The sequence below is a fragment of the Oikopleura dioica genome, chromosome PAR (assembly GCF_907165135.1).
Source record: "Oikopleura dioica chromosome PAR, OKI2018_I68_1.0, whole genome shotgun sequence".
Classification (NCBI taxonomy): domain Eukaryota; kingdom Metazoa; phylum Chordata; class Appendicularia; order Copelata; family Oikopleuridae; genus Oikopleura; species Oikopleura dioica.
The window spans coordinates 10,042,544-10,067,942 of NC_137293.1; the positions used below are offsets into that span (position 1 = coordinate 10,042,544).

General features: G+C 38.6%; 3 protein-coding genes across 4 annotated transcripts; 1 reads left to right on the forward strand and 2 right to left on the reverse strand.

Annotated features, from left to right (window-relative positions):
• Window positions 1-644: 644 nt before the first annotated feature.
• On the reverse strand, window positions 645-2,929 carry LOC145705596 (galactosylceramide sulfotransferase-like). The gene is made up of 4 exons (XM_081783081.1): window positions 2,689-2,929; window positions 1,753-1,838; window positions 1,309-1,414; window positions 645-728 (listed from the first exon to the last, which is right to left on the reverse strand). The coding sequence occupies exons 1-4, from the start codon at window positions 2,881-2,883 to the stop codon at window positions 654-656; spliced, it is 462 nt and encodes a 153-aa protein (XP_081639207.1). The 5' UTR covers window positions 2,884-2,929; the 3' UTR covers window positions 645-653.
• A 1,307-nt stretch (window positions 2,930-4,236) lies between these two features.
• On the reverse strand, window positions 4,237-16,994 carry LOC145705595 (galactose-3-O-sulfotransferase 3-like). 2 transcript variants are annotated; one of them, XM_081783080.1, is made up of 5 exons: window positions 16,861-16,994; window positions 12,811-12,852; window positions 7,730-7,834; window positions 4,920-5,098; window positions 4,271-4,565 (listed from the first exon to the last, which is right to left on the reverse strand). In XM_081783080.1, exons 2-5 carry the CDS (start codon window positions 12,849-12,851, stop codon window positions 4,417-4,419), a joined length of 474 nt encoding a protein of 157 aa, XP_081639206.1. In that variant the 5' UTR covers window position 12,852; window positions 16,861-16,994; the 3' UTR covers window positions 4,271-4,416. The 2 variants fall into 2 exon arrangements, with proteins under 2 accessions (XP_081639205.1, XP_081639206.1); XM_081783079.1 differs by lacking the exons at window positions 12,811-12,852; window positions 16,861-16,994 and adding an exon at window positions 7,967-8,146 and having other exon boundaries at window positions 4,237-4,565.
• Window positions 16,995-23,010: 6,016 nt separating this feature from the next.
• On the forward strand, window positions 23,011-24,540 carry LOC145703970 (ubiquitin-conjugating enzyme E2 2-like). The gene is made up of 6 exons (XM_081781386.1): window positions 23,011-23,178; window positions 23,221-23,298; window positions 23,354-23,588; window positions 23,633-23,728; window positions 23,770-24,186; window positions 24,462-24,540. The coding sequence occupies exons 1-5, from the start codon at window positions 23,107-23,109 to the stop codon at window positions 23,805-23,807; spliced, it is 519 nt and encodes a 172-aa protein (XP_081637512.1). The 5' UTR covers window positions 23,011-23,106; the 3' UTR covers window positions 23,808-24,186; window positions 24,462-24,540.
• The last annotated feature ends 859 nt before the right edge of the window (window positions 24,541-25,399 follow it).

The following is a 25,399-nucleotide window of genomic DNA, read 5'->3' on the forward strand; positions in this document are numbered from 1 at the left end:
ATCGTCTATAGCTGGGGGACCCGAAAGAACCTCCAGAGTTGGTGAGACTCTTCGTCATTTGCGGTTTTTATACGAAGACTCCCTCGAGGGAGCTACCTCCGTTAGATACCAATGCATCGTTGCATTAGTACTAGCCGTCTATCTCTTCTATCTACCTTGGTTATTCGTACTTGGTTATTCGGTTGGACAGTTTTAAAGGTCGGCGACCTGAATCTCGAGTTGCTGTCGGGAATCGAACGCCATAGTCGGACTTATCATGAAGCGTCCAGCCACGTCTTGGTCCACCAAACCAAGACGCCCCCGAAAGCTATCCTCAATTTTCATGCTTATGAACACTAATGACGACACATCTTTGTTTTGTTTTTGCAGTAAAATGCATCTGGACGTTCATTTCTCCGTCCACAACGATGCAGTTTCGGTTTATTCAATCAATTTTATACAGTTTGTTCAAAGTTTCTTGGAACTCCGTTAATATCATACACATTTACTAGTATAGCAGGGTTGTTACTTTGTACAGCGTTGGGTTTTCTTTATAAATTTCTACAGAGCAGTGTTTAAAAGTATTTTTGAAAATTAAAATTTTTCATATCAAAATTTTTGTCTGACGAGTATTTCGTCTTCTTCTTCCTTTTGCATAGTATTGTTTTAAGTTTTTACAGCTTGTTCGAAGTTTGGGTGCGCAGCAGATTGAGCATTTCTTCTTGTCGCTGATTAATTTTGTTCAAATACTAAATAAGCAAGTGGTTAGTTGAATGCCTTCTAAAAATAAGCACAAAAGTTCAATTCGATCCAGAATGAGATTTTAGAAGATAATCGCGGCGAGGGGATTTATCTGTTTGAGTTTGTTTTATTTTGAGTTGGGGAAGGCTGACTTTCCCGGAAGAAATGACGAAAATATACTTTTATACTAGCATTTTGCTCCGCTGTAATATTTTAAACAAAGAATATAAGCAAGATAATCCGCAGATTCTAAAAAGGTTGGAACATCCGGATCTTCGCAAAGCCCCGGAGAGCTCCAATCCTTCCGTTCAGTTTTCAGTACAATAACTTAAATTCTTGATGCAAGAGTAAAATGTGAGATTATCCTCTAATCATTTTTGAGCTTTTGACTTATCAAAAGTGCAAATTCCAGCTGCAATCGTAAGCAATTTTTCAAGTCAATTATTCTCCGAAAGTGCTCTTGAAAGTTAATAGTGACCGTGACTTTTCTTTGATAAAATGAAAAATTTGTATGTAATTTTGCCGCGACAATCGTCCACGTGATGAACAGTCAGGCCATTCTCAATCTGCAAGGTGTTAAGGACATACCTGACGTTCCGAGCGGACATAATTAGAGCAGAAGTTGTCGTTTTTATCCTTCAATTTGTAGCGCTGGATCGGGACAGAGTGAAAGTAACTCGTCGTTGTTTCTTCCCTAAAAATTTCACTTAGCCAACGAGAAAATTTCCTCTTTCCGACGAACTTTAAATATTTCTTTTTCTTGCGAAAAAATACATATTGGAAACCAAGACTCAGAGAAAACTCCTTTTTAGGGATTTTGCATCATGTTCAAATTTCTTCGGGAGCCGTAATCGCACAAATTGGAATCAGAGTTTTTTAGGGAATTGGATTAAATCCTGGAGACGTGCGAAATCGAGTTTAGAGAAAAAATTTTTGCGGCTAAAAAGAACCACACGAAAGATTTGGATTCAATTATCAATCACCCAGCTGAGAGTTGATTTATTCTTTGAAGAAGGATAGAAAAATGCTTACCTCAGACAATCATCTGCGATTTTTTGATTTGCTTCGTTGAGCAATTTGATTTCGTTGTCCATCCTTTCGCGGCCAAAGTTCTCCACCTAGATGACGATTGTTAATTCAAAGGTTAATTGTGAAAGTAATTATTACGGACACATCATTCACAAAGTTATATCAGGTGTAATACAATAATTGGAGGTCAACGGGTTGATTGATGATTGCGGGGCTCTAAGAAAAAGTCGAGACGGTAATTTTTCAACAAGGTTACAAGCGATTAGTAAATTGGCGAGTGTTTTTTTGTGGGCGCATCCCCTTATGTGTTCCCGCTTGTGGCTTGTTGCTATTTAGAAACATTTCAGACTTCCTAAGCCGCATCCACGAACGTGTGCTCTGACCAAAGAAAAATCGAGTGGGAGGACAAGTTTGACAACAGGAAGAACCGCGCATTCAAAATATTAAGGGTGTCGCCACCACCTTCTAATAACTTCCTAAGAGGACAAATTGCGGCCACGCGTAAGCTTTTTAGAAGCTGCTGATCGGGATTTCTGGGATTTTTTGTCTGCGAAAAAGTTGAAGAATAACATCATGTCACTGTAGGCTCCCGTTTCTCGAAGTCACATGATCAACTCATTCCTCTTCGATTTTTATTTTGTGTTGAAACTTTTCAACTTTTCAACTTGAAAGCAACAAGCTGCATGCTGGATACAGCTTTTTTCATGCTGTTTTTTTGAGTTAGTAAACTTGAAAAACTGTAAAATCGTAAAAAGGGATTATGTTATTTGTGGTAAAATTTTATGTTAACGCGAATTTGAATTTATTTCGGTTCAGGTGATAATATTCCGATGCAAAATAAACTTGAGGATCATTCACTTATTGGCGCTTACTTTTAATTTACGAGTACACTCAGTGTGAATATGTTTCAGTAAGTGTTTGCTACATTTGTTGACTTACTTTGTTAGCGAAGGTGGTGTTGAAATGCTGGTAAAGCATCCAATCCGCCTTGTTCCAGTCGATAAGCTTCTGTTGGTACTCGTCGCTGAGCCAGTCCGCGGTGGATGATTTTGATTTCTCCAGCTTTCGCGAATTCGACTTAATGAATGTAATGTCTTCTGTCGTCCAGCAGAGCTCCTCCTTGAGCAAAATCATCGATTCATCGAAGAAGTCGGTGATTAGGACTTTTAATTCGTGTTCGACAGAATATTCGCGGTAGCAAATCACCTACTATTTACTGGTGAAAAAATAGCTTTCTTTTCTGTATCTTTTTTTTCTAAGATTTCAAGTCTTTGCAAGAAAACTGCTGGACTTACAGTTGAACCAAATTCTTATCACAAGTCTCCAGCTCATTTTTATTTACTCAACTTGTGTATCTCCCCTCCAGGTAGCCGAAAAATCTGTAAAATTCACCAATTTTCGAGGAACAGCTAAGCTTCAGAGCTGCTGTCCGCTCTAAGTGGCGATAACCAGCTGAAGATGAGGGGCTCATTTGAATTTTTTCGACAAATGTAAAAACACCCCAGAGCTGCTCCTCTTAGGCTTTGCTTTGAGTGGCAAAAATAGGAGCAGCTGATTGCTCTTGGAGAGACTATTTGTCATCTAGTGTTAGGTGATTTTGTTTTCGTGAGTTAAAACTGAATTTGGCTTGCTATCTTGAACTAACAGTGTCTGCCTGTAACTATCAATTTGAAAACGAATGGATGAATTAGAAGCTACGTGTCCCTCTATGGCTGCTTTTGACATTCCAACCCGTCCAATTTCGAGTTCGAATGGAGCACGAGTTCCAAATTTATGCCGTATCCATGCTGCTCTAATAACTGCCCGTTATGCATCTGATTAACCTCTGTCATTCGGAACACATTCCTAAGTCAAATATCTGATCCAACCGCTCAATCCACCGCTTGATGGTGCGCTCGTCTGTTTCGTCGTTGTCTGTTTGTGGATTTCATTGTGAAAAATTTCAAGTTTAGAATAGAAGTCGCTATTGTTGTCAATCTAAATGACAGGTCTCTTGGAAAGAAAGTTTATGACAATCTCCAAGTGGGAGGTTGATAAACGCATTCCAAAGCGAAAATTGGAAGTTGTGGTCTTACAATTGATAAGGTTTCTATTCGTTCTAGACATGAGCAAAAACAGGATGAACCTCAAAAACGGGTAAGTCGGTCAAAAACGTAGAAATTGACTCAATTAGCGATTTTGCCTATGTTTGAGTGACCGCGCGAATTGACCTCGAACGATGGGGCTCAGGTTCAAAACGGCATAGCAGCTGCGGCGCGTCACATTCATTTCGAAATCCTTCACGAAGCCAAAGTCCCACATCATAGCATTCCGGGCAAAGCGCTCGTAGTGTGCCGCGTCAAAGCCGTAGTACTTACTGATCAAAGAGTTTCAAAAATGATTTGCATCGAGCAAAATGTTAATTATGAAAATTTCGAAGATTTAAATTTCTCGTTCAAAAGCGAGAACGTGAATTCACTTTCAGAGCTATTTTTGTTAAATACTTTGAGTTAAATATTTTACTAGAAAATGTTATGCAAGAAATTTTTACTGCTTGGCGCCAGAATCGCTCAAAATCTGTTTTGGAAACATTTTTTCACGAACTCGTGTTATCCTTTTGCTGAAGAAAGATATTCAAATGCAAATTTAGTGGAAATTTAGATATCAAATTTAAATGAGATTGAAACTCTAGCTTGGCTCATCGAGGAAATTCTTCATCCTACTCTGAATATCCCTCCCCGGAACCCTCTGAAAAGCTCTTACCTCTTCGGTGTAGTAACTCATTATCGATTCAAACAGATCGAGAGGATTTCGCACGATCGCAATATATTTTGTATCTTTCGTTGGGGCCATCAATTTGTTGAACAGGCATAATTCTAGTTCTTTATTTTCAAATTATTCGATAAACACAAGTCTAAATAACTAACTGAAAAAAGGGAAAAAATGCAAAACTTTTTGTTAAACATAATTCCTCTTAGTAGCATTTATGTTAACTTTTCAAAAGTTTCACTTTCAAAAAAATGTGAACTCTTCCAGGAGGTACTGTCAAGTAACCTTTTTGCTCAAACGATCTCATCAAGTTTGATCTTTATATCCTTTGCCACCCGTACAGATCCCTTTAGTTTCCGTTAATTATTTCTTTTATGGGGTCATCTAAGGCTAGATTTGTTCAATGCATTGATAGTCCGTTCCTTTGGGCATCGTCTCTTTGACACCTTTTTCGTCGAAGTGAAGGTGATTGCAGAGAATGTTGTATGAACCTGATGGACTTGGCCGGACGAGATCGGAGTTGAACTTCAAGTTGTAGTTGAATACATGAGCTCCCGGCTGTTTCGGAAGCGCGAATGTCAACGAATTCGCTTCTCCGTACCTAAAGAACAATTACGAACGCGTTATGATTCTGGCAAAGTTCAATTTCGTTTCTAACAGAAAACGAAAACTGTTGTTTATGATCGCCGATTATAAAATTAATTAGAGCCGGGTTGTAATCACAAACAGTAATGACGAGTTCCATTCCGTATTGTTTTTCCGTACTCGGATATATTTGGGACACGCGGAAGTCTGCTCGCGCAGCAGATAGTTGCTCCCGGATCGGGGTATTGAGCAAGCTGGCTTGATCTTGTCTACGGGGGCATTGAATCAGGAAACACGGTGGTTGCGATTCCTTGTTTAAAAACATTGTTGATGACGAGAATGATTGTTAGAGGCTTTCTAGCGGATATTCTTATGACATGTTGAAATTTCATGGTCAACCAAAAAATGCTCAATTTCTAAATTTTAAAATACGCGTTAAATCTACGAGGTCAAAAAGCGGCCCTCTCCGGCCCTCTGAAAAGTCCATCTTAGCTCAAATCAAAATGCGACTCAAAATTGGGAACGCAGTATAGTTTGGATACTATTTGCTTTAACAAAAGCCGACTTTGAAGGGAGACACGCGTAAGGCTCGAACGTGCTTTTCGGGGAATATTTTCTTTACACTGGAAATGGCAATATTGTTGCGCGGAGCATTTGATCCAGGAACTGCTTCTACAGTAGTTTTTGGCTGGTTATGAAACTGCTGCCCAGGTGCTAATATAATACAGTAATCAAAAGGGCGAAAGAGGTTGGTATTGCTTGAGGAAGCAAAATCTCGGAAGCGCACAGACAAAAGCTGACCCTAAGCCGGCGTTAAAAACGACCTCAAGATGTTTAGAAAACAAGCGGAAAATGAACGTGGAAGCTGAGCCAGCTCTCGGAAGCGTTTCTAATTGTGAGAAACCGATTTTGAGAGAGAACGGCGTGATTAACTGCCTCGCGACGCTCGCTTCATAAATCTAAATCGGCGAAATCTAATGAAAATCGAGGCCACGTGAAATGAGCATCTCGAAGGAAAGAACTCGATTTAGCGCGGAAGAGCGAATTGACGAGAGATTAAAGTATGTGTTGGCGGAACACGTTCCGAGCCAGACTTAATCGTCCCATTTTCACGAAGTTTTTGTTTTTGACGCACGAAATTTCCGCTGCTTCAGCGCTTAATTTGGAACCAGTGCTGCATATACGATGATGAACATCAACTTTAACCCTCCAAAAGGGTCTCCCAAGCACTCACAGCCGGTTAAATAACGTTACTAAGTGATAACTCTTGTAATTTCCCTCTTACGCGAAAAGTATCACGCACTCTTTGTATATCTCTCCCCTTTTAGGATGCAGCTGCCGTATCAAATGCTTATCCCGCAATTTGTGAGTGGCTTCAATTTTCACGAAACCGAGAAAAATTGTGAAGCGAACACCGCAATAGTTTTATAACTAGCTCTGCGGCTTCAAAAACAATTACAGAGCTCTCGAAATTTCCCCCCTTCTTTTGACAAAAAGCGGCGTGTCATGTTAGGGAGAAATTAGCTATTTTGAAAGCCAGCTCATCTTCTAAAAATTGGCTTGTTGCGAAAACAGAAGATGGTACTGATCAACACATTGTGATCTTCAATTTGATCCATTCGGGGTCGTTTGATGTAATTATCTTTTCATGTTCCTCCACAAGGAAAAAGACAATGAGATTTCTGTCTAAGCAATTTACGACCATATGGAATCAACTCTTTGTACTCTAAAATTGATAATTTATGGAAAAAAGTGTCTAATGCACAATTTAGGCTTTGAGGCTGTAGCAGGTTAAATCATGACTAGCCATGGAATATGTTTAATTGTGCATAATCGTATTTCGATAACTAAAGCTAGAATGCTACGCTGATAACAATAACAATGATCTAATAGCTTTCGAGCTCTCTTTCTCCCTCTCTTATCAATTTGAAATTTATCTGGAAGGAATGATTCGACTATGTTAACACGTTGTTTAGCAGTGCCCCGACTTCGAAGGGTTTATTCGAGGAAGTAGTATAAAGCTTATCTGATCGAGTAATTTTTCTTGAGCTCCTTTGTCCCCCGCCGAGCGTCGCTCAGCGGGAGCTCCTTATCGCATACATGGACATTTTCGAACGTGTTTTGTAGTATTATCGCATGTCGTCAAAAGAATATTCACAAGGTTCAATCACGTTTATTTTCGCGGGTAAGGCAGGGTGATAAACGTAAGGTAGGTTTTTCGAACAAGCTGCTTGTTACAGAACAAGTTTTATTTCTATCTAAAATTCGGCGATGATTTATTTTAGGCAAGAAATAGCGACATCGAGTGAAATTATTTTTTTTTTCAATAAAGCTATTATTTTTTTTGAAGATTTACAAAACTCAAAAAAATTAAATGAACTAAGTTCCCCTTGACCAAAATGGAACAAGAGTAAATGAAATTTGAGATGTCTTGGAGGAGCTGAATGCATTTTGAATATCCGCTGGAAAATCTTTGAGGATGATTCTCCACGTGCGCTCCCGTTTTTTGCGGTTTCCTTTCTTTCCTTCTGCTTCTCGGCGAGAAAGGCGGGACCAAAAAAAGTAAACTCGTTTGAAAAAATCTTTCTCTAATTCTTTATTTCTGTTACTCTTTCTTTGTTTTATGCATTGGGCAACTTGGACTTACCGTAAAAGGACATTTTGAAGAGTTGTGCTGCCGGCTTTGTGCGTCTTCAAGAAGAAAATATTCTTGTGGGCGTTGCATTGCTTTCCACTTATTTTACTTCCAATACTGAAAAAGTTTATGTTAACAAATTTTAACTTTTGAATCTATTGCAATCAAGAATTATTTTAATCACGCCGCCGTGAATTCCAGAGAAGATGTTGGTCCCGTTTTTTCTCACGAGAAAATACCATGATTTACTTTTCATTTTCTCCGACATTTTCTTCTTTTGCAAATTTTTTTCTTTCTCTCAAAGCAAATTCAACTTTGAAAATATAATTTTCTCCGTACCAAAGCGCGATAAAAGCCAAAATAGTTATATAAGGTAATTGTCCGCATTTTCTCATTTCCCCTCAAAATGCCGATCCGAAAAGTCTTCACATAAAAAATGGGGGTAATAAGATTTTAATGACGCTGCTCAAACTCATTTTCTTTCGGGAGAGTGATGATTAATCATTACTGACAATAAAACCTTCGTATTTATCAAAATAATCGTTAATTTTTGTTCCGAGCATTTTCGGTACCAGAATCAGGTCAGATTTCTACAGAGAGTCTTTTACTCAAATCGACGAATTTTCGGTAACTTTTGCCGATCACCCGCTCATCCTTCTTAACTTTCAGCAGCATGTCTAAGCGTGTGAGTCTATTAGAAATGCTGAAAATACCACCAGCCGGTAATACCTCCGTTTGTCAAAATTTCATCCCGCTGGCGCGCTCGGGCTCGAGTGGAAATCGAATTTCTTAAACAAATAAGATGATAACGCCATGGTCAATTTCCCGATTTCTGCCCGCGCTTTCTCATAATTTAAAGAGGTTACAATGTTACGTAATTATCGCTTGCTGATAAGCCCCCGCTGTGATGACATTTTGCATGGATCGCGATTCAAAATGTGAGAAAGAAGAACAATCAAATCAATTTAAACAGAGTCAAATCTAGTGAAACTAAGTTGGCTTGAAAGATTTGCCAAGTTTGTGGAAATTATTTAAACTTTGGCTGCAAGAAAAGTGTCTCATCGAACGAACAAACTTCTTAGATACTTAGAATGCGTCGTACAAGACAATTTACTGGTACGTCATATCACTCAAACACTTCAAATTCATCATTCCATTTATTAAAACCTGGCTGCTGCGCGAGACATTATGGCGGTGAAAGGCACCGTTCTCGTGAATTTCGAACACAGGGGGCTCGATGATATACCTCTTGTAAACAGGCTCTATCCAACTCAAGAAAACGAATAAAGCAAAGTTGTCCTTTTCGAGGAGACCCATGACTAGGTTCGTGAGGACTAGGTTCGTGTGACTAGGTTCGTGGGTGCCATGTTGGAAAAATTGGTTCGTGTGACTAGGTTCGTGAAATTTGGATTTTCATTTGTATTTTTTGTATCTCACCATTTTGGGGCAGTAAGGGAAATGGGTTGATGACTAGGTTCGTGTGACTAGGTTCGTGAAATTTGGATTTTCATTTGTATGTTTTTGTATCTCACCATTTTGGGGCAGTAAGGGAAATGGGTTGATGACTAGGTTCGTGTGACTAGGTTCGTGAAATTTTAAAATGAAAAATTTTGGGGCAGTAAGGGAAATGGGTTGATGACTAGGTTCGTGTGACTAGGTTCGTGAAGACTAAGTTCGTGAAGACTAGGTTCGTGTGACTAGGTTCGTGAAGACTAGGTTCGTTAAGACTAGGTTCGTGTGACTAGGTTCGTGAAATTTGGATTTTTATATGTATTTTTGTATCTTCACCATTTTGGGGCAGTAAGGAAATGGCTTGATGACAAGGTTCGTGTGACTAGGTTCGTGAAATTTTAAATAGGAAAATTTTGGGGCAGTAAGGGGAATGGGTTGATGACTAGGTTCGCGTGACTAGGTTCGTGAAGACTAAGTTCGTGAAGACTAGGTTCGTGTGACTAGGTTCGTGTGACTAGGTTCGTGAGGACAAGGTTCGTGAAGACTAGGTTCGTGGAATTTGGATTTTTATATGTTTATTTTTTGTTTGTTAGGGTTATGCTTTAAAATTAAAAATTTTAATAAAACATTGTGAGAGCCTAGCGGCTTATACGGGGGTGGGGGATACTTATTTGGCAAATATAGTCCCACATTTTTTCATTTTTTAAATTTCACGAATCTAGTCACACGAACCTAGTCATCAACCCGTTTCCTTTACTGCCCCAAAATTTTTCTATTTAAAATTTCACGAACCTAGTCACACGAACCTAGTCATCAAGCCATTTCCTTACTGCCGAAAATTTTTCTATTTAAAATTTCACGAACCTAGTCACACGAACCTAGTCATCAACCCATTTCCTTACTGCCCCAAAATTTTTCCTATTTAAAATTTCAAGAACCTAGTCACACGAGCCTAGTCATCAACCCATTTCCCTTACTGCCCCAAAATTTTTCTATTTAAAATTTCACGAACCTAGTCACACGAACCTAGTCATCAACCCATTTCCCTTACTGCCCCAAAATATAGGCCGATTTCAATACTCTGGCAGAACCCACCACGAACCAAGTCACACGAACCTAGTCCTCACGAACCTAGTCGTCATCTAGGTCTAGGATTGGGGGTGACCGATGGTGATCCAAAAAAGTTGCTCGGGATGAATCACCAAAAGGTGGTGATCGGGTTTCTCGGATCACCAGAGCTTGGTGATCGAGACTCGATCCTGGTGATCCGCTGGTGATTGTTAGCAGAAAATTATTGCAGATTTGCTAGTTTTAACGCAAAAGGTCTTATTATTATATATTGGGCAAAATAAGCCTATCAATTAAGCTGATCGAAGAAATAACAGGCACTGATTTTCACATCTGGCCTCGATCACCAACCTCTGGTGATCGGAGAACCCGATCACCATTTTTTGGTGATCCATCCTGAGCAAATTATTTTGGATCACCAACGGTCACCCCTAATCCTAGACCTAGGTCGTCATTCCCTTTTCGAGCCCTAGAAAAGTCAATCAAAAAATTAATGGCTTTTCAAAATGCTTCCATTTCAATATTTAGATAGCCAGCGGTTCTGATAGGCTGGAGGCAGTTTTTGAGTATTTTGATTGGCCCAGGAGATTTACAAAAATGTTGTGAAGACAACGAATTTATCCATAAATTATAGATCTTAATCAAAATCTTTCTGATTAATTTTGGACTTGGAGTTGTAAATCTACAAATGCGAACCTAGAAAGCTAGTTCAACAATATTGTGCTTGTTAATATTATGGAAGGTGTCCGATTATTGAGAGTAAAAATGTTTTAACTTCTTCTGAAATCTACCGCCACGTACGTCCGCCGAGTGTGTTTTAGCACCTTTCCTCTTTTGGGAGGAAATGTTTGATTTCAGGGCTCTCTAAGAGTTTATTAGGCAGCACGAGGGCGAGGCGCGGATTAGCCGCACCAAATCCAACTCGTGGGCTTCATAATCGCAACACCTAAATGATGCTTTACTGGGAAGAGAAGGAACTTAAGGGAACACACCCCAGAATACCCTTGATCATTTTTAGTTATCAACAGTTGCTGTTTTTTCTGAATTTCTAGTTACTTTTCGACCTAGCAATGGTGGCATCATCATCATGCTCGATGCAAATACTCAATTTATCAGTAAAGTGAGTTTAATGCTGATTATATATTGAATTAATACTTAAGAGATAGAATTATCTAAAGATAGAGCCTCCATAAAAGAGGCATTTATCTGAGTTGATAAAGTTCTTTATCAAAATTTACGGTTTCGCGAAAGTTCATTGAATAAACTCTTCTAAGCGAAATTTTATATATGTTTGCGAAAAATTGTCACAGAATGTATTTGGTAGTTCATTCAGTGAACGCAGTACTTTGTTGATGATTCCCTCAAATTTTTTAACCTTAATTTTGTCAATAAAAAGACGCTTTATTCTTCCGCCAGACGACAAACACTCGAGGATGAACCTCTTTCTAATATGAAATCGAAGACTGTGTTGAATTAAGGGCGTATCCGACAATCTCGTGTAAAGTATATTTTCGCAGCGCATGTTCTCTCAAAATGGTTCAACGAAGATTTTCGTTGTCGCAAATAATCACGTGATAACTCCACGTGGAAGAAGCCTATCTTCCCTCATTCCCATGTCTTTCCTCGAGTTTCTCTCCCTCTCTCTCGCTCCAGCTGTCGTGGCTTTTGTGTCCAGAGCCGATAAGAAAACTCAGTTATAGCGACTTATGCAGAAGCTGCTTCATAAAAGGCTTTTCTCCGGGATCCCCTTTGAAGATTGCGCCAGAGGAACAAAAAGCGCCGTTTCCGGTACTTCCTGTTTCGAAACATGTTCCAGCCGCTCAACTCTCTCAAGAATCCTCTTGCTGAATCTCAAGCAGACAAAGAGTTTCTAAAACGGTTCATTGCACAAATCATTGAGACAAAACCAGAGAAAGCGAAAGGGGAGAAGCAGAATTTTAAGTGGCATTTTCACCAGATCAACTTTATAGTCAATAAGAGGATGAGTTGAACAACTCTTATAGAGGTTATAAGACAGATATAATATATATTATAAGACAGACGATAGAGATTATAAGACAACCGAAAAGCCGCTTGTGGCTTTGATAAAAATATAGATAAGCCGCGCGGCTTCTCCTCCTTTTGATCGGTCTTTTTGCTGTTGATAAAAATTAATGGTCAATTTTTCGGACGAAATAGAAAGATGCAAAAAGGTTTAATCATCTTCTAGCAATTCGATTTTTACAACAACGAAGCATTTTAAAAATTTTAATGAGAGTGTGAATACCGCAAACTAACGTTCTCAACGTGGAGATAATTCTTAGCTAAGTGACGAGCTAACGGTATAATTTATCATAGTAAATAGAACCCCTCTTTCTCAATCAGAATCAATGTCATTTTCTCGGGCAAGTTTCGACAATCAATCGATCGCAGAATTGCGCATTTATCTGTTGGCGCTCTCAATATGCGCCGGATAAAAACAGAAAATATGCAAGTACATCTCCTGGAGGAATTCACGTTGCCGGTCACATGACAACTTGGTCGTTCGTTATCACATAAGAGTATTAAATACTCTGTTGATAAACTTTACTTACACTTGACTTGAGGACAGCAGCAGCCATGAGGTCCACCACATTCTGAAAATAAGCATTAATTAAGTTCATCTTTTCCGATCTGATTAAGGACCCCCAATCCAGTCGCTAATTCAAGGACTATAGACAAAATATGCTACATAAGCTTACCAATTATTTAATTATATATTATCGTTAATTTTAAATTGTCGATTTTCTTTGAAACATTTTTTTCATCGAAGTAGTTTATTTAAAAATCAAGCGTAGCTGTCAAAGTCCTGAATTGAATAGTCCTTTATGTTTTCAAAATTTTCACAAGATCAGTATCAATTTCCCCTAGCGAGATTAAAAAAATCAAGTTTCCGTATCCTAAATGATCCGAAGAACCTTCTAACCACCCTCGTCATGTCTCGGATATTTTCAATCCGGAGCAGGATGGGAAAATAATCAACGAACATCCCCGCCGCGAATCAAGGTTTAATTAAGAGTTTATTTTCTCTCTTTTATGCAACAGAAATTTTTATCCCTAGTATCAGAAAATTACTTTTCGATAGGGAGCTATAATGGAACAAGTTAATGGTGACTCCGATAAGACAAAAAACTGTTGTTAAACATGTTAATTAAATCTTCTGCGATACGATCAAAACTCGATAAAAACAATGCAGTGCCATCGTAATTATCGTCCGCTGCATTCTGTTATTATGATTTGATACGGGAATAATAGGGATTGATTAATTTAATAATGAAAAAGGACAAGCACTAGCACGAGTTGAAACGAATGAAGATTTGTTAGCAAGCCCAACAGCAATATATAATATTAACCCGAAGGCAATAATTATTGCGTTGACGCTATTGCAAATAACAAGTGGTTAATTATAAATGATTAATTATTAATGACATGAAATCATCGGATTATTTTGTTGTGTAAAATAAACACTAGAAATAGAAAACGTTTGTAGGCTAATAACAATTTGGTCAATTGTCAATTCAGCCGGAGAACTTTTGAAAGCAACTCAATTATTAAAAGACATGCTTTGAGTTTGAAGTTCATCTTTCAGATTTGCCCTGAAAAAGGATCAAACGGATAAAAACGTTCGTAACAAGTGCTTTTCTACAAAAAAAACGCAGAGAATTAGAAGTAACTAACGATAAAACTCAAGCTACTCGGTCATCTTAATCCGCGATAATGAAAAAACGCAGGCTCAAGTTAAAATGAACTTCTTAACCAACTGGTTAAGAACTTTTTTTAATAATATCGAGAAGATTAGCGAATTGATCAGTTGAAATTTTAGATGGCTGGGTAAAGAGCAGAACGTGGCCTGGTGAATGATGGCTAGAGTCGTACTTGAGGCGATCGGATCAATACAAGTTTGGAGGTTACAGCATTACAGCGGCTTTTAACCCGTCGGCGCGCTGAACGCCGAAACCTTCTTGCGCAAGCCGCGCCGCTTCATCCCCAGCTCATCCTCTTCGACCTTTTGCGCGAAAAATAAAATTATGAAAAGTTGAAAATTACGAAAATTGAAGGAACGCGAAAACATCTGCGAAAAGAGCTCCGGAAGAAAAAAAGAAGGCATTTTAATTGCGTAAAGGAACGTTTTGTCTCCAGCCGCAATGTAATACGATTTTCGACCAAGCACCGTAAAAGACACTTTTTGCAAGAAAAAAAATGAAGGTGAAAAAAAAAGATAAGCCGCTTCTCGGAGAAGAAAAAACATTCTAAGATTCAGAAATTCTAACACGAAAATTTTCCCCATATTCATTTAGTTCGAGGATATAGAAAAACCCTGCTATATTTGGGACTTTGTAAAGAAAACGAACAAAGATCAGCTTTTGCCGACAAAAATTAAGGGTGTCACACAGCTAAATCAATGATAAAAGTCGTCTTGAAGATCCATGATTTCGATGAACTTTCCTTTCTTTCCAAAGTTTTTAAGCTACAGGCGGGTTTGTTTCTAAGTCCTCTCCCCAGTCCGTATTCTGAGAATACAGTATTTCATCTACGTGTGGGTTGTTTCTCAGAGGCGAAATTCAATCTCAAGCCTTACTTATCTCGATATCTAAAAGGGTTTAAAAGCGAAAACATGAGATGCTGCGATTCTCCACTGACAATTTTGAATTGTGGTTCTTTTTTTGTTGTTTTCTAACGGTGTTCTTTTGACTTGTTTTAGTCTAAAAATTGGCGTTGAAATGAGGATTAACGTCTTGTAGTGTAAAAATATTTTCCCGTGGCCACCTTGTTGGACAAGTATATATTATCATAATTTCGAGAAATGATAAGCCAAGAACGTGATAAATAAAATTGCCGTTTAGTAAGATGAAATTATGTCACCAGTTTGGAAATTTTGCAACTTGCAAGTTCCACCTCTAAAACGACCTTGAAGCAAGTTTCAACTTTCATTTCTTGAAAGTGAAAAATGAGAAAATTCATTTGATAGAATTTAAAAAAATGAATCGGTGTTTTGCTAAGAAACTGTTGAAAACAAAATTCTAGCTCAACCAAAACCAACCACGGAGGAGAAAAAACCATCGAGCACTGGGGACACGCAGTGACTGCACAAAAATAATTGTTTTGATGATCCAGTGGTCGATTTTGGTCATTTTTAGATAAATTGTTTGCTCAAGGTCTTCTGAGAGGATCATCTCCATTTTCGAAGCAAATAGCTTTTTCGACTCTTACTAACCGCGAAATCCTTAGTTTGTAATAAACTTTCAGTTTTACGTGTATTGCAGACTCGATTTTTTATTACGTCTTGATGAAAAGATCTCGAAAAGTTTTAGAAAAAAATTTCAATGGCTTTGATCCACCAATTCTTAAACGACGAAGATCCAGGGCAAGATTTCACTTGAACAGGTTATTTACAGAAAACGGCCTTTTATGATAAGCGCGTTTCGAAAAAGCTCCTAACCCAGTGGCGAATCTTTAATCTCAGCGTTTTCGCTTTTGATAACTCTGAACCTTTTTAAACGCGTCTAATACTATGTGATCGAAAACGTGAGATAAGGCGGTCTTATTCAAGAAAGACTTTTTACAGTGAAATTTCATTCAGCAACTCAATTTTTACAGTTAAGTTTAAAAGCACGGAAAATCAAATGGAAGAATTTTTCTTCAGAAAAATAAAGTGATATGTTTATTTTTAACCGAAAAATCAGCTATTTTTCTTCAGAATCTTGCAGTCCGAAAATTGCGCTTATTCGCGAGAGTAAGCATAATAGCTATTTTCTCGGGCGCATGTCCTGTGTCTTTCAACGTTAGACGAGAGATATTCTTTTACAAAATTTTGAGTGAACCTAATTATACCCACCCCTCAATTTGTCAAACAGAGAGGGGCACTTTTCGATCTACGAAAAAAGACGGACAAAACTGGATTGGAAACAGACCAGTGCTTCTAAAAGAGAGACGATATCGCATTTCTAAATACGATTCTTTTGTAAAAGTGGTTCTTTCAGATTTTCCCAAAAAAGTTCTGAAATAAGTACCCTATTTGATATCAACAAAGAAATGTGTCTTTTTAAGGCTTGGTTAGTAAGAAAATATGCCTTGGAAAATGAATTGTCTTCAGAAAACTCGAAAAATGATTACATCAAAAATTTCGAAAATTCAATAATTGATGGCTCTCGAGCTGAGTCCGTCAAGCTCGTCAGCTCGTCTTAGATTGATCAAAGATTTTCCGCATAAAACTAAGTTAAATTATTATAAAAGAGGCTTTCCGAAAGAAGATATTTTCGCGTTCCAAGAGTTATGGGAAAATAAGTTGTGGCAAAACAAGGTGTTAAAATAAGGGGTTTTAGAAATATTAATTTGAGTTCAGATTTTAACTTTATTAGCTAAACCCTGATCAGTATTTTGTGTAAACCGCTGTAATATCAAACAATTAGCTTTTTCGTAGCAAGAGAGCTTTCTCATTATAATTAATATTATGAGTATCTTTTTAGACTTTTAATGCTGTTTATGGGTAAACATGATTTTTAAAAAATTGTAGAAAATTTTTTGATTGAAATATTTGATGAAAAAGGGTCAAAAAAGCCCCATTTTCCTATCTTTTTCGATTTTTGAAAATTCAAAAAATATACCTTTTTCTCTATACAAATAAAAACACGCTTTATAACTGCATTCACGGATTCTTCGTATCTTCGTAAATAAATCTCTATATCAAGTTAAAAAAAATTATCAATTTTCCAATTTCAGATTCTCAGCAGATCCAATCTTCAGCAGAGTCACCCATTGCGCGCCTGCGACTCGCGAGCGCCTCCTGAAAGAGCGCGATTTTCGCGGCGCTGTTTGAGAAACGCGCGGAAAGCGAAAAGCGCGGCTAAGATCGCGAGCGCTCTTGTAACCGTGCGATATTTGCACTGGTGATTTCTGTGAACTGCCAAGTTTATGAGAAATAACTTCTTTGGAAATTTCATTTCGGGCTTTTTGAAAAAGTCAAATGTATGAGTAAGCGATCTTTATTTATTATACCTTCTTTTTCGAAGAAAAACGATCCAAAAAAGCGAAGAAATGAGAACTTGAAATGTAAATATACAAGAAACAAGCAGTTTACTTCGATAAAATCCATGCGTAAGTAATAATCTTCCGTCAAGCTCACGTTTATTCAGACGTTTTTTATCATCTACTAAGTGCTGATAAGACCAATGCAAAGTCGGTTGATCGCCCTTCCGTTATCTCAAGTGCACTAACTGTCTTTGTAGACTGTAACTAGTGCCGTCAAAATCAACGAAAAATAAGCGGTTAAGGTTCATTATCCCCAAAAACTTGACTTGCGCGATATGTTCTTCTTTTCCAAACGAATAAAACATCACTACTATATTCACCCTTCCGGATCCATGCTTTTAACTAGAATCGATCCAACGTGTGCCCCAGAGATTCTACTAATTGGCGACTTGTCTACTGAATTTTGCGCGCCGTGTTCCACGCGGATGCAAATTTTCAAGTCAGAACAAGCTCAACGCTAAAACAAAATGAAACAAAAACTGAATAGTTAAAGAGCTTCTTTCAAACATGAGTGTATACATAGACAGTGGTGTTTTTATTCATGCAAGCAGCTTTTTCGTTAATAAAGTCGGAGAATACAGCCTTCGTTCATGTCTTTGTTGCATTTTGGACTTGATCGGGATTTTTTAAATTGTTTCGAGGAAATTTCTTTATTCTAGCTTAGGGTTAGGGTTAGTCGAAATCCCTAGCAGGCGCGATTAGGAGATTCGGAAATTCTTAATAAGCATGACTCCCCAAACTGATGCCCACACACAGTAAGAACACATTTCCAGTGCTCCCTCTCATCGTACTGTTCGTAACAAACTGAGCAGGTCTTCTCGTCATCTCTTCTTTCCTCTTCTTCTTTCTCCTTCTTTTCTTTCTCCGTCTTTCTGGCCATGTCGTACAATTCTTCTAAATCTTTCAATTCAGCTTTTAGTTCGTTCAGTTTTTGCTCGCTCTTTTGAAGGCCTTTCCTGTTTCTCTTTAGAAGGTTAATATAATTGATGATCTTGAAAACTATTTCCGCGCAAGAATTTTATAAAATACCTTCTTTCCTCAATATCCTCTTTTAGCGTCGCCGCCTCTTTCTTCAAAGTACCCACTGGATAGCCAATTTCCGGGAAATCACCACAAAGAGCGATTTTTCCAAGTTTTTCTCAAGCTCTTTTTCCGAAAGCGTCAAAAGGAGGACTTGAAGAGCACGAGTTTTTGCTCTTTTTCAATTTCATTTCGAACTTTTGTCTTTTCAGCGTCGATTTCTCGCGGATTCATCGCTTTCAGATTCAGATTCGATTAATTTTCGGAAGATAAATATTATGCACCACGTAATGTTGAATATCCAACTTGGCAAATAATGACGCGCCCTAAACATTAGTTTTTTGCAATAAGTGAAAAATTCTGAGATTCTCAAAATTACTCAGTCGAAAAGGAGAATTGAAGCAGTTCTAATGGCAAAGTCTTACAGACATTGATCCTGTCCGGCGAATAGCGAGTGTCAGCTCAATTTCAGGTTTTTGTAATTCAAAGCCGAAAACATTGAAATCATCAAATCGAGGAACAGAATTTCACTCATCTTTCATTTTCCGAAGCACCATCTAAAACTGGATCAAGTCTCATTCGGATACTGGAGCACTGGATACATTGAGGCGTAGTCTATTTAGCAAGCGGAAACGCGGATCGCTCAACCAGCCGAAAATTTATCCACCCTTGTCGAACGACTGCCTGGAATCAACATCATCCCTTTTACAAACTTCATTCGGCCCCTGTTTTAAAAATACATGAAAAGTTTTTTTATTGAAATCCAAAATTGCTCAATTTCTTAATTAAAATCTCTGATGAGGCTTTTATCTTTCATTTTAAGCCACTTATTCCGTCTTAAATCATTTCATTAAAACTTGCAGCTAAAATTGAGATAACGCGGCTTATCCAGCTTGAATGATCCCCTGGAAGCAAGGAATTACGAAAACGGCAATTTCCAGCTCAGTCAAAATTTTACCAGTTCAATGGAACGTTTGTGTGACTTTTAAAAACAATCTAAGGAGGATCTTGGTTCCTGAGCGGAGGAGGCCGCCGAAGCCAATCGCCCGCAAAATTGTTATTCTGGGGAGATTTCTGCGGCGCAAATACGGCACATAATCAGCTTTCAAACAGAGTGCGAGTGAAGATTTCTATTCAAATTATCACGTTCTCTCTCTTGCTGCTCTTTTCAAGAGCGATTTTCTCGCAAACTTGTAAAATAAGATAAATAACGGGCTTTGTAAAAATTCTACAGAAGTTGATAAAATCGTTGGTAAATGAATTCTCCCTTAGACGGGCTTCTCCAAAAGCAGGTTGTGAAAACATGTGTATTCTCCACGTCTTTACATTCGGGCGGTTCCCTTCAAAAAATTCCTCCCTCCTTGAACGGATTAAAATCTTTTCACATTTGCGGCAATCGGGGAACTGCTTGGGAGCCTAGTCTTACCGAATCTCTTCCTCCGAATTTTACAGCTTGTCAACTTTTCAAGCCGCGAGTGTCGAAATTCAACCCCCTTTTGGTCGCCCTGCTTTCTAGCGACTAATAAACTAGTCGTCTTTATGGAACTCTGCCGATTATCCAGCGGATAAAAATGACCCAGAATTCTTTCATTCAAGTTCGAGGAGTTATTTAAATAATGATAATCACGTTATGTACTTTTCACAATACCCAGAATCGGCGTCTATTTTTATCTTTTCTCGTTTATACTCGAGATAATTTCGCACTTATACGGCGGTCAGTTCGGCACTCAATGCATTAGACAAAGCTACGTTTCTTCCAAAATTCGCAGTTCAAATAGTTGTTACTCATATTTTCGTCGATTACGACCTCAAGTCAATTTGCCAGTAATGCAAAAATCTCGCTGGAGATGTCGATGTGCGAATCGCTAGAATTGTCCAGAAACCTCAGGGATTCAAAGGAGAATTCTCATGAAGAAGTTCGTCCAAATAACAAGCCTTTTTTGAGTCGTCTCGGTCGAATATCTCAGCATCAGAAACAGTCTCTTTCATGTGAGATAAGCTGGCGTAAAAATTCGCGTTCTAGAGTGTCGTGAACGTGAGGTTCTCCCTATCAGTGGTTGATATCGAAATGTTATCTGTGTTTTTGACCTACAACTAGTAAGTTGCCAAGGTAATAAGAGTTGCTGCCGAAAATAAAGCTGACCTGGGGAATGAAATTTCTGCGGTCCAGATTTGTTTCATACGGTATTGCGCCGCTTACGCCGGTTCTGAGAGGCTTTGTAATGTGATCAACAATTTACGTGTTTTATGTAGATCATCTCCACGGGCTTGGCTCACTGACGCTAGAAACCTGAGCGAAACATCTATCCAAGTTGTTCTGACGAAGACACAACCCTTGCTCAATATCCCTGTTGAGTAATAATAAACTGTTTATAAAATATATAAAGAGTTTTGGCTGAAAATCGAGTTAGTTTCGAAAAATTCGCAATCAGTAAAATTTTCTGCGTAAGGAAAAGACATTTAGGCAAGCAGAAGTAAGGGTTACAATCCTGAGACTCCGAGAGATTTCGGTATATCAAAACTAAACGATGATGATCCCGAGATAACAGCCATGTTGACAATAGTCGCTGGAAGAAAGCTACAGTCTCTCTATCAAATCTCGTCGTAAGGGCTCTTGGGGTCGTACTGTTTGTTGTGATATTCGTAAATTTATGTATGAGTACACGCGTTTTGGCCATTATTTTCCATATCGCTTGTATGCAAATTTCAACGTTTTCCAGAAACCCGCCGAGTGGTATTTTTGGTATTTGCATTCCTGGTGAACTGGTAAATTTATTTATAGCGGAAAGAATTCTGAACATGACCTAGAAACGAGACCATTTCGATTAATTTGAGCATGATTTTTAGAGTCTGCTGCATTGAGAGTCTGCTCGCTCATGAAATTTTGAACTTGATGGAGCAGCTTCTTTTCCTGATCGAAACGGATTGAATGGCGGCATTCGCAGACATGATGCAATGAGACAGTGCTCGATCAAAGTACTCGTTCGAACGTTACACGTACCTTTGCATCTCGCAGAGGCGAATAATGCACCTTCATAAAGAAAAAAGTAGCTGTTTCTCTATTTTGGCTGTGTGAATTAGTATGCTAAGTATTTGCTAATGGAAGAGAACTTTTACAGTATTTTGCAAAACCCGGAATCTCTTACCCAAATCTCGACCTTGATATTATTTATAAAAGTGTTTGTTTCTGGGTAAAACTAAAAATGAACATTGACAAGTCAACCCTTAGAGTGTCAAATTAAACCCGCAGAGTTTTGTGAATTTGTCAGACTCAAGAATTGTGGGCGGCTTTGTATGAAATAGGCCCTCGAAATGCGGCGCTGATGAAGAAATTCTGTAATCCAGAGATCTTCTCATTTTTAGAAAATTTCTCGGGCCTGGGAATCGCACCCTACTGGATTACCCGAGTCGAACTTTTTAGTACTTTTCGTCTTGCTCTTTGGTTTTTTAAAGTACCTGGAGACTTGCCAATTACCTCAAATTATGATAGCACAGGGCCGTATAAACCATTAGCACCGAGATATGAAGACCTTGCGTGGAGAACTTGGGTTGCTAATTCTATCCTTTTTCTACTATTAGAAAAGCATGTGAGCGTTAATGGAATCATTTAATATTAATTTGAGCAATTATTTATGAGTAATTATCACAATTAATTATGTAGTAAATAATTGCCTACAGGTGAGGGAAGACGACTGGTTCTCAATAGACACGTTCTTTTAATTGAATTTGCTTGCTAAATTGCCCAAGATATTTCCAAATAAACTATGTTCACCAATTAGTAGCATGTTGGGAGAGAGAGAGAGCGCGCGAGATGTAACCAACGTACATCCGCAGTAAAAGCCACATTTCCAATTTGATAAGCCGCATGTTCAGATTTCTGTAATGAGAAAATATTTCACCTAGAGGTAACTAACATAACAAATTTCATATGCAATTGACTCGATTAGTAGCAACTTACCTTGAAATTGGGTTCTGAAGTAGACTGAGCAGATGACGATGTAATTTGAATTTGTGCTGAAAGGAAATTTTATAATTCAAAGCAACTCGCTGTAGTTCTCCAAAAACCACGGTACGGGAAGAGCAGCCAGCTAAATGAGCTGGAACGAATTTCGACCCCACAAAAGCTGATTAGAAAACAACTCATAAAGTAACTTATTCTTCGCCGCAAGTTCCGTGGGGCTGCATAGCTATGTAAGAAAATGATATGCGTAAAACATGATACAGAAGAGTTGTTCCTTTCTTTGTACAAATTTGCATCCAAGACAAAAACGCTAATCTTTATTTTCTTCCACAAATGCGGAAATCGCCAAGATTCAAAAACACGGCCGTGAACATGGGAAAAAATGACTTTCACGTTTAGCTCTGGTACTCGAGCCATGGCTTTTTCAGAACTTGTACGAAAGAACCGCAACTGGAATGCATTCCTTGCTGGTGATTCGTCTTTCTATGTGCGGATGAAAATTCCAAGTGAATATATCTTTTAAAGCTTTTATTGGGTACCAATGAGAAATAGAAGGGGCCCGATGAATTCTTGTAGGAGAAATTTTAAAAGCATGCACCAACAAACAATCAAACAAACATACAAATAAACAAAGAGGTTGATTTAATGTTTCCGCTCCACTTAGACTTTTCACGCTGATTAGACTGGAAAGTCGGTCAGTGAAGAAGGACCCTTCCGGTACTTTTGTAGGCGCTAAGTCTCAAATTCTAGGAGTCGTAGCAAACCGAGGTATAAATATCTCGCAGTTTTCCTAGAATATCAATAACACGAGAAAAGAAACAGATAGCTAAAGATCAGAGAAATGGCAAACTCTAGGTACCAAAGATTACTTGTGAAGGATTTTCATTCTTTATTAAAAGAACCATCTGAATTCGTAAGTTTATATCTGAGAACGGATAAAATCAAGAACATTAAGTTTACGCTGCGTCCTATCAATGACAATTTTTACCATTTCACCGCAACAATCCATGGCCTAGAGGGATCCCTGTATGAGGTAAATTTTCCATCGGCTTATTAAAACAACATAAAGTAATTCTAAATACTTATAGGGAGGTCATTTCTTGCTCGATATCAAGGTCAACAAAGACTATCCATTTGACTGTGTAAAAATGACGTTTTTGACGCCAATATTACACCCTGGGATCGATAGTGCAGGGAATATTTGCCCAAGTACGATTAATGATGGTGAACCGTGCATGAGGCTGGAAAAAAAGCTTCACCTACTTGTATCTACTCTATACGATCCCAAGGGCCTGCTATGGAGAGAACGTAACGCGAAAATCGGTTTGTTATTTATATCGACTTGTTTCGCATCTGAAATTTTTAAGTCGCCATGTTTGTGTCTGACCGTGAAAGATTTAACCAAAAAGCCCGAGAATACACCCGACTTCATGCCACACAATCAAAGCATGCTGAACTTTACAGTAAGATTTAACCTCTTAGAGAGAGTTTTACGATTTTTTAGCCAAACAATATGCCGAAAATTCGATGAACAGCAGCTAATCCCTTTCCCTTCTATCGAAAAAATCACCTTTCGCAACGAACATTCCTCCTTTTACCACTCTTTTCCACAGCAGAATCTGTTAACTTTACCAACTTTGTATCAGATTGTTACGAGTAGTACCGTTCTACTCCCATTAAAAAATGATGATGATTCCTTTTTGATTAACAAATAAAAGCGAAATGCATTTTTCTAGAACTGCCATATTTATTGCAGGAATTTATTTGCAAGTGTTCAGTTTTAAAAATGGGCTACACCGAAGTGCACACGCTCGATCAGCGCATCAGAGATGCCCAGCTGATGCTAAAAAAGCTGAAAGAGTACCGTAACGCGGCGCGGAGATACACCACACCAGCCGTTTCAAATAAATGCAGCAAATCTGTAAGCAAACCCTTCACTCACATAATTTTTGCGAAACTTGCAAGCTCTACAAAAACAGGGCAACCAGTTCAACTTGGACATTTTTCCATGTTCTCCGCTGCTGTTTACCCGCAGCGAGTTGTTTTTCTTCCAATTCGTTTTTCGAAACTGCGTTTTTCCTCAGATACAGCATCTTTCTGGATATGATTATAACTAGATTCATTTTAAAAGGTGCCAACACGTTAACTCGGAGAACTTTAGTGGACTCGATTTATTTTTTCATCATTGATTTTCAGAATAAGAAGGCTATTTCTGAGGCCAACCAGCAGATACAAATGCTTGAAAGACTCATTCGATCAGCTGAAAAGACTCCAGGAGAGGATTCAAAAAGTCTGTCGCATTTATCGCGTACATGGAAGTTTGAAAATCCGAAATAAAGTTCGTTTTGGCATGGCGAATTATACTGATCTCAGGAACGTTTTCGAGCTTGGAAAAAGCCCTTTTCCACTTGTCCCTTGATGGGGCAAATCGCAGCTTACTTCTACTCAGCCAGGCTCTTTTTCAAGCTCGTCTAAAAGAGCTCACAACGCGAAGAAAAAGCGCAACGCCAAGAACGCGCCAGATCCGTCCGCCGCTTTCTTCAACTTCAAGGGTGCCAAAACGCCAGAGGAAGGAGCCACTCTTGGGAATAGGCTCTTCGCTGCAGCAGCCAATGTTGGGGATGCTCTTAGCGATATGGTAGCGCGCGCCGCTGGACCACTGGCGGAGGAGCCTTTAGGAAATGGTTCAAATTTATTTATTTTTCGCTTGCTAGAAATTTATTCCTCGTCTTTTTCGTTCACTCAATATTTACTCAGTTTTGGCAACATTCATGTCATATTTAGCGCGATTGCCTCTGAACCCTGTGGTTATCACGTAGCGTTGAAACTTTACCGCGACTTGTTTTTTATCTAGCCCTGGTGCTAGTGGAAATGTAAAATAGCACATGGCGGTTGGCGAAACGGTTCAAATGATTATTGAAAGTGCTCGTTTTGGGCGATAAGGGCGGACTAACTAGGGGGCGGATAAGGCGCGTAGAGTGAGTTTTTATCGCCAGGGAAGGTGAATAATTAGAACCTTTCTCTGCAGATGCCTCCGGAACAGAAGACGAAACAGTTGTCCTGTACCAGTCGGAAAGTGATCATCAGAATAAGGGTTGAAAATGAAGAAGACAAGTTTCATAGAAAAGAAAGTA